The 13,735-nt window shown below is 50.3% G+C and overlaps 1 protein-coding gene across 6 annotated transcripts in view; it reads left to right on the top strand.

The window, feature by feature from the left end:
- The window catches only part of SLC7A10 (solute carrier family 7 member 10), a 36,747-nt gene extending 23,012 nt beyond the window's left edge, over positions 1-13,735 (top strand). Inside the window, exons 3-11 of one of the 6 annotated variants that reach the window (XM_063334564.1) lie at positions 5,278-5,429; positions 6,216-6,341; positions 7,335-7,488; positions 8,634-8,757; positions 8,853-8,956; positions 10,093-10,189; positions 12,306-12,455; positions 12,813-12,990; positions 13,456-13,735. In XM_063334564.1, coding sequence (XP_063190634.1) covers positions 5,278-5,429; positions 6,216-6,341; positions 7,335-7,488; positions 8,634-8,757; positions 8,853-8,956; positions 10,093-10,189; positions 12,306-12,455; positions 12,813-12,990; positions 13,456-13,583 — 1,213 coding nt within the window. In that variant the 3' untranslated portion in view covers positions 13,584-13,735. Of the gene's footprint in view, positions 1-1,996; positions 2,112-5,277; positions 5,430-6,215; positions 6,342-7,334; positions 7,489-8,633; positions 8,758-8,852; positions 8,957-10,092; positions 10,190-12,305; positions 12,456-12,812; positions 13,433-13,455 lie in introns of those variants that run through there. The other 5 variants (XM_063334567.1, XM_063334566.1, XM_063334561.1 and 2 more) reach the window with 5 other exon arrangements.

The raw sequence follows: 13,735 nt of genomic DNA, 5'->3' as shown, positions 1-13,735 counted from the left end.
CTTGTCAGACCTAAGCTGTTGCCTTGTACTAGTTCTCATGAAAATCCCTGTTGCTTCAGTCAGAGGAACCACTCCTCTGAACGGTGTCCTACTTTACATAGAAAATTACACTGGTGTCGCAGCACGGATTGAGGTAACAGCAGCATTGGCTTGGTTAGCCAAAATCTCAACTCGTCTCACTGAGGTTTGGTCTCTCACAGGGGTGGGAGCTGCATGGCAAAGCCCCCGCTCCCCCAGACGCTGCAGCAGGCAGTCAGCAGCTTCCCCCATCACCCGCTACCGGGAATGGGCTCTGCAAGCGAGGACCATGAAAATGAAAGAGCATAAAACTGCACAAACAGTCACAAGTGCTGTCCTTGAAACATCACTCTGAGGGAGGCCAGAAACCATCAGTGTTTCACAAAAAAATTGATGAAGCCTTCTTACTCCAGCTACAGGAGGCATCATGCTTGCCACCCGCAGCCCAGGCTGCATCCCAGCAGCATGGCCAGCAGGGCGAGGGGGGGGATTCTGCCCCTCTGCTCTGGGGAGACACCCCCCCCACCACTGCAGTGCTGCCTCCAGCTCTGGGGCACCAACATCAGAAGGACACGGAGCTGTTGGAGCAGGGCCAGAGGAGGCCACAGAGATGCTGTGAGGGCTGGAGCCCCTCTGCTGTGAGGACGGGCTGAGAGAGCTGGGGGGGTTCAGCCTGGAGAAGAGAAGGCCCCGGGGAGACCTTAGCGCCCCTTCCAGTCCCTAAAGGGGCTCCAGGAAAGCTGGGGAGGGACTCTGGATCAGGGAGGGGAGCCATGGGATGAGGGGGAACAGTTTTAAACTGAAAGAGGGGAGATTTAGAATACATACAAGAAGGAAATGTTTTACAATGATGGTGGTGAGACACTAGGCGAGGTTCCCCAGAGAGGTGGCAGATGCCCCATCCCTGGAAACATCCCTGGAAACGTTCAAGGTCAGGTTGGACGGGGCTCTGAGCAATCTGATCTAGTTGAAGATGTCCCTGCTTATGGCACAGGTGTTGGACTAGATGGCCTTTAAAGGTCCCTTCCAATCCAAACTATTCTGACTCTAAAACCAAAATAATTGTGCTTTCTAGGGGAGAAAAAGAAAGTAATTAGAAATCAGGTACAACTAAACCTGGCATTGGTTGTTCCTCAGCTCACTCTGTGCCATGTTCAGAGAACTGGCATGGTCCCAGACAGCACCAGGCTATGCAATTGCTGTCACAAACCACACGCCCGTTGATCGATCACTACCCAGCATTTACTGGGGATCAGAGCAAGGCTCTCACCTCTCAGGGCAGGGACCTCTGCTGTGGCAGCAGATCGCTTGCTCTCCCCACTTCCAATGCACAAGCAGTATCAAAAAAGCACAACCTTGTCACCTGAAGGGAAGCAGTGCTCCCATTCATGCTTTGCAAAGAGACTTTACCTTTTCTCCCAAGAAAATAAACCATCTCATAAGTATGACGAAGGGCTGCCTTAGGCAAGAAGCCTCCAGGTAGGTTTTGGTGTAAAAGGGGGGACTCAGTCTAATTTTCCAGTAAAGCAAGCTGGGATTGCACCCTGCTGCACTTTGCTGAGCCACCACCTAAATCCTGGAGCTTTGGGGAACTCTCACAAGCACCTTCAGTTTTCCACTGGGGAAGCGCCTGTCCTCCCGCCGTCCCTCACGCGTGGGGCTCCAAGCTGAAAGGGGCCCATCGGAAGGCTGCATGGTGCCTCCCCCGAGACAGAATACACCTCTTCTCCAGAAGTTGGATTTTCTCTTCTGATTTAATCCTTCTACAGCAAAGAACATCAAATTCAGCACACAAAGCTTTAGTGCATCTGCCGAAAGATTTTCCCAGTGGCAAATCTGGATGGTTTGGTCTATTCACATGAAGAGGTTTATTATAGAAGCTCGTGCCATATCCACCCAGACCACATTTCTTCTTCACTTCTGTTGTATTGTCCCTGCCCCCCAAAATCCTCCCCATTTATTATGTTTTCCTGCATAGGTATAAGGAACAAAGAAGCAATATTTGATCGTAACAGCCGTTGGAGTACGTTTGCACTAAAAATCAATAGTATTCGAGACCCAGATCAAACCATGCTGTTCATTTCTTTCCACAGGTGAGGAAATCAGTATGCAGAGATATCTGCAAAAAATTCAGTTTTGGTCCAGGGGTGACTGGCACTTCCACATGAATGCCACACCTTCCCAAAAGCAGCACGTCCAACCACAGATCATCACTTATTCCAGTGTGGTTCTAAAATGGGGGGAGGTGGAGGGAATCTAATTAGAGACATTATCTAATGCACGTGCACGTTGATGGGAGGATAGTCATTAACGTCAATGGACTTTGGATCAGACTCAACAACAAAAAGCACAGCGGCAGAGGCCACCAGCGAGCAGTTATTGACACTTGTTACACACAACCACAGTTTGCTCAGAATACAGACAGGGGTGGCATTTTACCAGCCCTTTTGCCATCAGCACAGGCAGGAGCTCAGCTTTCCCACACAAACTCCAATGCCCAGGGGGAAAAGAAAAAAAAAATAATCGCAAGAGCAGCTACATCTTCCTTTTTCTCTGCATTCAGCTGTCTCGAGCCTGTTTCTAAAGGTCTGATCACTTCTCAGCAATGATAGAAGATTTAACTGCTGGGGTTCTTGTAGTGCTGTAAGTTACTTAGTAACTGTGAAAGCCTGTGAGACAGGGCTCAGCTCCTGACCCCCTCCACGCCACAGCTCAGCCCTCGGGGCACTGATTCCCCCTCTTGCCACCTGAAGGGCTGGGCAAAGTAACTCCAGGTGTGCCAGGACGCATGGCCCTGCCCCGTGCTGGAGTGGGCTCCCTCCGCAGGGCTGCAGAACGCCTGCCGCCAGCCCTCGGGGCTGCACCTCCGCTTGTCAAATCGCACGCAGCACGAGAGCAAGAACATCTGAAACTCAGTTACTTCTGCAGGAAATGTCAGCCCCATGTCACTTTAATTATAGCTGACCTGGAACAGTTGCTCTTTGCTAAGGAAATTGTACGCTTAACTCTTCCTACACAACAGTTGATAAAACGTGGTGCTTTAGAAGCAAAGACTTCCTAGAAGACTCCAAGTGTTGGGATTGATTAATTCCTGCCTGCCAGCCACAGCAAACGCCACCTCCCCATGAGCAGTTTAACTCAAGAACAGCCACCCAGCTCCTGGTCCTGGTCCTGCAGCCACCTGCGGCACCGCGAGAGCCAGGACCGTCCTCGGCAGCGCAGCCCCGGCCGCCCAATGGCCAGAGACCTCAGCATTAGCCCAGTGGCCAGCATGGGTGTCTTTTTCTCAGAACCAGGCTTTGTTTAAAACTTACCTGGGAGAAAACAAGGTAAAAGTGGGCCTACATCTTAGGCAAGCTTCCTTCTTATTTTCATAATTCTTATTTTAATATCCCTCTCTCATTTGAGCTTCCCATTGACAGTGCAACTTCATCATCCTCTGCTAAAATTCTGCATTTACTTCAGTTGGTGTTATCGGTCCTGCTTGCATTTCAATTCAGCATGAAGCAAATTGACTGTCAGAAATCTATTGAATTATTCACGTTACCATAGTCTACCCCAATACCAACTGTAACGCACTCCATACTACGACATAGAAGCAAGGGCCAATTTTGCTTGAAATCCGGCTTTCAGAGTCATTCTCCCCACCGAATGTTTGTAGCTGAACACAGCTCTCAGGCCACATGAATTGTGTGGGGTAAGACAAACGTGACAGGGAAGACCTGGTGGCCTCTGCCCACCAAACCCCATGGCCCCGTGGGCACGCATAGCCGGGGCTCCTGCAGGGACACCGAGGGCTGAACCTGACCTTGCTCAGCAGCGCCCGCACCCTCGCAGCGAATTATTATTGCAGTATTTAAGTCACACCCCAGCAAACGGGGTCTGGAGAGCTGCCCCAGACCAGGTACAGCACCGGCAGCACTGAATAGCACAAAGCAACTACTGGAGGAAACTGCTCTGAACCGTGATAAAAAACATTAGAAACTGGGCAGGGGAGGGGAGGAGTCATGCAACAAAATAAAAGGAAATGTGTACTCAAGCCAGGACAAAAGGATAAAGAACCTTTAGTTTTAAAAACCAATAGTGCCACTTGGGACGGTAATCAGCTCTTGCATCGTGCCTGTTTACCAAATTAACTCTCTGGTAGTTAATAAGAAAAAAAGAAGTGTGAGATTGCCCCATGCTTCTCAGAAACAACATGACAAAGTAAAGACCAGGACTGAGAAACACTCACCGCCTGAGCCCAGGGAGCAGCTGGGGAGCAGCAGTCACTCCATCCATCCATTCATCCATCCCTCCATCCAAAGGACCCGGCACCCACAGCTGCACCAGATTTAAGGGCTGGCAGCGGGTGGCGAGGGGGCAGCCTCTGAAAGAGCAGCCCATGTAATCAAGAAGTTATACTGTTTTGTTTGGAAATGTCACTTCTGATCCTCATTTGAGCTGGGCATCCCTGCAGACTACATTTATGCACATGTATGAATGAGTTAATGTGTATGTATCTGTGTGCCTATGTACGTGGCAGGGAGGATTTCACTTTCTTGCAACAACTACTTCTCCCTACAGAAATAACAGTACTTCAAATATTTTAAAACATTAACCAGATCCACTGCTGCTTTTATAAGGTAAGTATTGTTTTCTTTTTCCCAGAGCGAGAAACCAAAAATTCTCACGCTTCATATCTGCAAGGGAACCTCATTTGGTGCAATCACGTCCAGCCGCACAGGAGGCAGACAATCAGCCCGGGTGGCCCCAGCTGGGCAGTCACACAATACTGCAGCCCTAAGGTCACAGAGACAACCCTAATGGTGACAAGAAACCCCCCCATGACCAATGGGGAGCCGGTGGCAGCCCCAAGAGTGCAGCCGGCCCATGCCCTGCTGAGACCCTTCAGAGATGGCTGCAATGCAGGGACTGCCGTCTGCGGGGGGACACGTCAGCCCAGGAGCAACAGAGATGTTTCCACTTTGATGTACAGAGCTAAATCAAAGCTTGCCCGCTGGGCATAATCCTCACTCTTCTATACGTCCCTAAACTGTGATTTGCTTTAAAACATTTAACTTAAAATGCAGATTGCACTGGGAATGTGGGAAAAGGGAAGAGGAGGGGCACAAGTAGGTGATGGTTAGCTATAACTGGGACAAAGGCACTCAGTCCCAGTGCCTCGGGAGCAGTCCCAAAGTGCAGCACAGCCGAGCATGCATTACCTCCTCCAGCACACCCCAGCACTGCTTCTTGTGGTTTTTCTTCTGTTTTCAGGTTTCTGCTGCTGTGGAGTGCCGTGCTTATCATGTACCCTACCAGTCTGGCCGTCATTGCGCTGACCTTCTCAAACTATGTCCTGCAGCCCGTCTTCCCTAACTGTATTCCCCCCTATAATGCCTCCAGGATCCTCTCCATGGTGTGTTTACGTGAGTATTTGCTTCTCGCGCACACACAAAGCTTGCCTCAGTTTTGTAGGGGACCGCTCCAGGGCCGCTCCAGCCAGGCTGGGGTCACAGCCACAACCCAAAAGGCAAGCAGGGAGGTCCCAGGACAGGCACCGTGACCAGTGCAGCATATTCAGTCCCTTCCCACTTGCCCACAGCAAGCAGAGCGGGCTGGAGTGGGACACGGCAGCACCCAAATCCCTCCGGGTCCCAGGGAAAGTGGCGGCAGGTGAGCTTGTGGGATAGGGCACTGCTGCGCTCCCCACAGAGCCATGGGCACCCAGCACGGGTCACCCACTGGCACAGGTCACCCACCGCACAGGTCACCCACTGGCATGGGTGACCCATCAGCACGGGTCACCCATTACCATTCCTAGTCATCTTTTACATCCACAAATGCCAGCGTGTATGAAGTGCGGCATGCCACCAGCTCTGCATTAGTTACTCACAGAGACGACGACAGCCCCCCCGCGCTGCAGGGACCAAAGCCGTGCACCATTCCCGTGGGGAGGCAGCAGTCCCGGTGCGCTGAGCACCGCTTGGGCACAGTCGCTGGCGCTGGGGGACCCGTCTAGCAGTGCCCGAGGGGGGAGATGCTGCTGCCAGGGATGCTCCTGCAGCCAGGAGTCCCCTCCTCACCCTCGCTCCCGGCCACGCTAGAGCTCCCCACAGGAACGTGTGCGTCAGCCTGCGGTTTTCAATGCTTTGACTGCGTGTTCTTGAATAAACATAATGTCATTTCACTGAATTCCATCTTTTGCTCTCCAGTCCTCCTGACCTGGGTGAACAGCTCCAGCGTTCGATGGGCAACCCGCATTCAGGATATATTTACAGCAGGAAAACTCTTAGCCCTGGCCCTTATCATTATTGTGGGCTTCATACAGATCTTTAAAGGTACTCTGTGAGACAGCTCTAACACGGGTATGGTACTGTTGATTTTTCCCACTTACTGCACTGTTTCCTCCTTACAAACCCACCTGAAGGAACACTGGGTTTAGCTGAGCCGCAGGGCCGTGTACTCACACAGCTGTGGAGAAGATAGCACGACAGAGAAACCAGCCATATCCCCTTAAACAAGTCCCTTTCCAGCCCACCTTGTCGGCTTTGATAGAATAAAGGAGGGCAGCTGAGGATGTTTCGGAATAGTTACTGTAATTTTTTATTCTGTTGTGTGTTGCTTAAATTTGAAGTGCTCTGGGTATAAAATGCATAAGTGATGCCTTGCCCAGGACAGGAAGACACCTGCTTCAATTTTGTGCACTAGTCCAATTTCCTACAAAAAGTCATTTACAAGATTAAAAATAGGCAAAAAAAGAAAAGTCTCGCTGATTGACTAACTTAATGGAAAGCAGAGAACACAAAAGGCTCACAAGGGTTTTATCATGTATGCGATGAGTCATACAAAGGAAGATGACCTATGTCATTTACAGAGAGCAGAAATCTTGTTTTCTCAGTGATAATATGATCCCACGATCTTGAAAAATCTTCCAGCCCCGTAGACATTTGTTTTTCAGTATTTCTACTAAACAAATTCTTGCAAAAGACAACTGCATTAAGAACAGGTAGGCATTTACCCCGCCAAGGAGCCACCCTCAGACAGTGCAGGCTGGCAAAGGGTCGATGGGTGGCGGCGGTGACACCGGTGCCACAGCACAGATGGCAGCAAGGGACACCCATGCCTACAACTGGAGCTGCCTCCCCGGGACACTGTCCCACAGGAGCACCGCGAGTGCAATGCCAGCCCCTGGTGACACGAAGAGCATGATGTCCCAAACCCAATAAGGAATGAAGAATAAAAATAAAGAATAAGAAGCAAAAGTTTACCTATTTCCCGGTGTCTCTGGTAGGTAGGGGTGGTTTAACCTCTTGCTTGCACTCTCTGTGCAGGAAACTATGAAGAGCTGACACCAAGCAACGCATTCAATTTTTGGATGACTCCATCCGTGGGGCATTTAGCATTAGCTTTTCTTCAAGGGTCGTTTGCATTCAGTGGCTGGAACTTCTTGAACTATGTAACAGAAGAACTGGTAGATCCCCGCAGGCAAGTATCCATTTCCATGCCATCCTCATTTTCTTGAAGTGCTGAGACATCGGAGCCATCTGGTAATATTATTCATTTAATAAGCTGCAGCGATGTCCTTCCATGGCTATGGGACCAATCTTTCTAAAGGAGAGAGAGATTTTTTGTTTGGAACAGATAGCAGGCAAGTAAAAGAAACACTGAAATTAAAAATACATTTTTAATTTCAAGGCATTAACTGAATCAAACCAGCCTGCAGACTAAGCAGTATCTTTATGGCGCTATTCAATCATACAGTGCTTCTATAGGAGAAAATTAACCTTTGATGAGGTGCCACACAAGTATCTATAGGGATAATCACTTTTATTAGAAAAATATTGAATTATGCTGGAAGTTGCTTTGCTTTTTCACCCAAAGGGGATCTTTCACAGACACCTGAAAGAGAAGATTAGAAAGTTGGTCAGTGAAGGCGGCGCTCCCTGCCCCAGCATGGCCAGGGTACTGGCGTCAGGTTCCTGCTGGTCCTGGCTACGGGCAGGGGCTCAGAAATGATTTATCACGAGCAGGCTGGGAAAGCTGGAGGGAAAGTGAATTTTAGTTTAGTAAAGCAAAGCTCAAATGTTTCAACATTTCTGAGCTGATGAAGTGGAACAACAAATGCCAAGAGCAGTTCCCGGAGCGTTAGTTATTTCTGAGCATCCAATGCACACAGCAATTAAACAAGGAGAAATTTAAGCTATTGCACAGCCTGGATGGGAACGAAATAATGCTGCGGCCGTACGAGCAGCTCTGCACACGCCTTCACACTGGTGAGCAGCAAAGTGCATGTCCAGAGATCTTGGCAGGAATAAAGAACTGGTGCCTGTTGAGACGCAGCGGTTCCATTTTCCAGCAGCACACTGCCTCGATCCCTGCCCACAGCCCAAGGGGAGAGGTGGTGGGTCTGTCTCAGGGAGCTCCCCTGCAGATGTTGCCTTTGGTAGCCCTTTTAGCCTTCTCCAACCTGCGGCGGGTCACACCACACAGCCCATGGAAGCACATTTCCCTCAGAGGAACAGCTGATGAACCCACCCGGCGGGGTGACCTCCCCCGGGCCGTACACGGGTGTTGTGGTCTCGCTGTGCATGACTGTAATTTCTTATCTACCCTCCTAATTCTTTTATTAGGAACCTACCTCGTGCCATATTCATATCCATCCCATTGGTGACATTCGTGTATACGTTCACCAACATTGCATATTTCACTGCCATGTCACCCCAAGAGCTCTTGTCCTCCAACGCTGTGGCGGTAGTAAGTAAACCATTCCCTGGATGTCTAAAATACACTTTGATTTCGGTTCTGTGCTTTGCGGTGTATTTCAGTTTCTCTGCCTTCTGTTGCTTTAGACATTTGGTGAAAAGTTACTGGGCTATTTTTCCTGGGTTATGCCAGTCTCAGTGGCCCTATCTACATTTGGAGGAATAAATGGATACCTTTTTACCTCATCAAGGTTAGATGGAGTACAATTTTATGAACATTATCTAATTTGGGGAGGGGCTGTTTTAATTTCTTTTGCTAAAGAAATGCTAGCTAGACTTTTTGGATGTTGTAGAGCATGAGGTGGTTGTTGGGCGCGTTGGATACATTCAGTTATGAATTACTCTGTTTTGAATCAGCAAATGTCATATTGAATCGTGGAATCTCTTGCAAAATAATCCTTATAAGCTACTGAAAGTGTCTGCAGATGTGGAATAACTCATGGTAAGAGCCAAACACGGCTTTAGCGTGGAACGAAAGTCATTTTACATCAAGAGAGTTCCAGTAGCTACAAGCTAAACTGTGCTTCGCTCAAAGAGGAGTTATAGAGCCCGGTGCTGTTCCCAGTTACAGACATTTTCATTCCCATGCTGGAAAAACTCCTTTCAGGCAAGATGCTTTGCATGCACAGTGCTGATAGTGGGGCCAGAATCTGTAAAGTGTATTATATTGTAGTCTATAAGGTCTATTTATATGAATTGACCTCTCTGAACCTAATTAAAAAGTTATAAAAAAAATGTCAAGGAAATGACTCAAGTTTTAAGTACCTTGGGAAAGTTATTTATCTCAGCAATTTCACGAGTATGAGATGCAACAAATCTAAGTGCGTATGGAACAGGTTACACACTTAGAAGTGAACTCTCAAGGCATGTTAAACCTCCCCCAAGCCCCTTTGGACACTGGAAATGTTATCTCTGAGGGGTTTTATGCCTTGGCTATGCACAGCTGATTGCCACGCAACCTGCATCACGGCATTCATCCCACCCTGGGTGAGGAGGCAACAGGCCAGCAAGGCCAGCAGGCAGGGACCGGACAGATTCCATTCCTCCTCCTCAGAGGTAATTCCGCATCTCAGAGCTGGTCGTGTCACAGATGACGTTAGCTGTTAAAGGCCTGGTATACGGAAGGATCTAGTTTAAATAACTGACGGAGGTTACGCAGGCAGTCGGTCACCTGTCATCCCCCAGTCGCAGCCCAGCACCCACAGCCCGCAGCTCCCTTCCAGGGCAAGGCCCGTGCGGGCGGTTGAGATTAGAGCCGTGACATGGCTAGATATTGAGGAGGCTGTTGCGCACCCAGTGGATTCAGCATTACTGTCCTTATTTCCAGGTTATGTTTCTCTGGTGCCCGAGAAGGCCATTTGCCAAGTCTGCTTGCCATGATCCACGTCAAGCACTGCACGCCCATCCCCGCACTGCTCGTCTGCGTAAGTTTTACCATCCCGGCCCTGCCGCCCTGAAACCGGCTTTTAGAAATACTGAATCACAGACAGGAGAGCTGGAAAAATCCTCGGGAGGCCACATTTTACCCCGGAGGAGCTGTGGGTCGGCCCGGAGTGCTGCCAGTGGGCACCGAGCAGCTCCGACGGCCCCTGAGAGGAGCCGCCTTCGGCCTCGGGAATGATGGCTCCTGCTGCCAGCCACCCTCGGCGCTGGGAGGGGTCCTTGAAATAGCCCGTCACCACTTGTCCTGCCCACAGCAGAGACAGAGACTGGCTTTTGAAATGGAGATACTTCATTTAAGAAGAGACAAGCTCTTTCGACCAATTTTTCCCGCTTGCCACAAAGAGCTGGAAATCACCATGGTCACTGCTAATCCCCCTCGGGCAGGACTGGTTTAGATCCCACCACCAAAGCTGTGGTGGGTCCCAGGCAGAGGACAAAGTGCTCCCAAAGTTACTTACTCTCAATGAGCAAGACACCTGGTGAGGATGATCAGGCAGTGCTGAGGGGTATTTCTTTTCTGTGGGCCAAACAATTAAGAAGGGACACTGATTACAGCAGCCCTGAATAACACGGCTGCTCAATGGTATGCCGGGCAGACCAGAAGTCACCTGCAAAGACCAGAAACCACCGGGCCAAGTGTTGGGGTGTTTAGGGCTGGTCAGGATGCTGGCGTGCTCCTGCGGGAAGATTTCGCTCGCTTTTTGTACAGCGTAAATTTCCACACTAGTAATGACTTAGAGAAGTTATTATTTGAAACAAAGAGCTTCATACACTTTGAGCAACAGTGAAGCTAGAATGTGTAATGGGCTTTACTGTAGCGTAGAACGTGTCAAAGAGGAAAATGACTCCTGGTGCTGCTGTCCATGGCTGCATGGCCCAAGCAAGGGAATTCCCTGAAGGGCATTTGCTTGAAAACTCGGATGCATCAACTGCTGCCAACTGCAGACCTGCCACCAGTGTCAAACCAGCCAGGGTCTGACCCCAGATGCGCCAGGATGGGGCACTTTTATGCGTCTCCCGGCTCTAACAGCAATTCTGGCACTATACACCCAGACCAAATTTCACCAAATAAGCCTCCTGCACATTCCACTTTTATGACAAAATGTGTGTCTAGCTGGGGCTTTACGGCACTCCTGGGGCTCAGTGCTCCATCACAAATGTCTTGTGTGTTGCCTGTGCGGGATTTTGGGGTAAACTGCCCACAGCCTGCCCTGCCCAGGTCTTCAAAAACACATCGTCTGAAATAACGCTACATTTCAGAGGCTGTTTTGCTGTGAAACAGCCCTGGCAGGAGTGGGCTTCAGGTCAGACTTTAGACAAAGCTAATTAATACATCAGGTTCCTTTTTCTCTTCCAGTGAATCACACCTAGCTCTTCGCATGGAGAAAAGTTTCTTTGTACGTGGAGAAAGGCCTTTTTAACACCACCATCAGACCTGTATTTTTACTAACCCTTTCAAAAATCAAGATACCAAGCTAAATGTAAAATAGACGGTGGGGAGCAGCCATCTCTCCCACCTGCGTGTGACTGCGACCAGTGACCGAGGGAGCAGCAGGTCCCTCTGCCACCTGCTGCCACCCCGGAATCACAGCTGGCACCTCAGTGTCACCCACCCGCAAGCAATCACCACTCCCAGCAGTGTCCCTGCAAAGCCCCACGGCCGCAGGAACGGGTTGTCTGCCCGTGACAGCCAGGGGAGAGCGGGGAACGCGTTACATGACACCCATATGAAACACAGTCCTGGTTTACATCCACTTTGTGGAGACACTGCTGATGGTGTTGAAATCCCCCTGCCAAGCCTGCGAGGCTTCGGACAGGGTACCAGAGGGACCAAAGGGTTGTTGATTGGGGTGGTGCCTGGTTCCCAGTGCAGAAGCCCCCCCTTCCGAGAGGGCTTTGCTATTGAAAGAGACAACTGAGAAAAAGGGATATAAGAAAAAGAGAGCCTGGAGCAACACAGACCAAAATCTAACGCCCAGCAGGGGCCATGAACAAAAGGAGTTCAACTGCTTTGACAGGTTTTTTGCTTGTATTTGTTCGTTTTAAGCTACCTTCTCTATTAATGACTCAAGTAAGGCTATGCTTTTCTCTTTACAGTGTTTGGCCACTCTCATCATCATGCTTGTTGGAGACACATACACGCTAATCAACTACGTGTCATTTATTAACTACCTCTGCTATGGAGTGACAATTATAGGCCTGATCGTGTTGCGCTGGAAGAAACCCAAAATTTTCAGACCGATCAAGGTGACAATGTTAAAGCTAAATCTCTTGGTTGTGATAGCGATGCAAGGGGTGGGACAGGCACACCAAGCCCTCCATCCTCCCGTTTTGAAGAAGGGTTTATTTTTTGTGTAGTGATAGTGTTTTAAGGTCCCAAGCCACAACCCAAAGTGCCATGAGTGTAGAAATAGGACACACAGGCATACCCCCTGTGAACTTGCTGGGATGGCAGAGGGGACACCAGTGGTGGAGGGAGGGGGGACACAACCCGCAGGGGGTCCCGAAGCCGTAGCGCTGATGCAGCCCCCCACAGCCCCCGCTGCCCATCAGCCGCTGCTGCTGCTCTGCACGGTCGTGCTCTGCTCTGCTCTCTCCCGGTAGGTGAATCTCCTCATCCCCATCACTTACCTGGCGTTTTGGGCATTTCTGCTGATCTTCAGCTTATACTCCGAGCCGGTCGTCTGTGGCATTGGACTCATTATCATTTTAACTGGAGTGCCGGTGTTTTTCCTCGGAGTCTACTGGAGAAATAAACCAAAGTGTGTAAATAGGCTAATAGGTAAGGCAGCGCCGCGGTGCCTCGCTGCGCTCCTGGGGCTGCTCGGGGCTGCCAGGATCCGCTTAACCTCGGCCACATGGGCGCTAAAACAGCCAGGGAACCGGCCAGCGAGCCCCACCACCGCTCTCAGCCGCGGGCACAAGGTGGCCAGGCAGCGCTTGCCTTTGGGCAACTGCTGTGCTCACTCCTGCCTCCTCTCCTGCGCCCCTGCGACTCCCCATCCACCCGGCTCGCCCACAGCAGCCTGTCCCAGAGCAGACACGCTGGAGGGCAATTTTAAACACATGGAGGAGAAATGAGTTCTCACAAAAGGACTAATAAATGGCCGAGGGCTTTGCCTCCCCCCTGCCCTGCTTTCTTCCTGGCGGGATGCGCGTCCCTTCACGCGTGGGGTGGCCCCGGCATCGCTTCTGCTTGGCAGAGCCTGAGCATCCCCATTAACCACCCGCCCGTTGCTCTTCGCAGAGTCGGTGACCTGCTGGGGACAGAAGCTGTGTTTTGTGGTCTACCCTCAGGGGGGAGTCGCCGAGGAGGAGGAGGCACCCTCTGCCCGCTCTCGGCGACCGGCGACCAAGACGGCGGAGACGAAATAGCAACGCGGCCTCCCAGGATGAAGTGGCTTCTTGTTTACATGCTAATTTTTGCAAAAAGTTTTTCTGGAAAAAGAAACACAAATGTTTTTAGAGCTCCAATAGCGAAGCCCATAAAATGAGCTACACCCTTTATGGCATCTGTAGCTTTTAGT

This window comes from Chroicocephalus ridibundus, chromosome 4 (assembly GCF_963924245.1).
Source record: "Chroicocephalus ridibundus chromosome 4, bChrRid1.1, whole genome shotgun sequence".
In the NCBI taxonomy this organism is placed as follows: domain Eukaryota; kingdom Metazoa; phylum Chordata; class Aves; order Charadriiformes; family Laridae; genus Chroicocephalus; species Chroicocephalus ridibundus.
The sequence above is the reverse complement of the archived record's forward strand: the minus strand, read 5'-3'. Positions and strand labels throughout refer to the sequence as shown.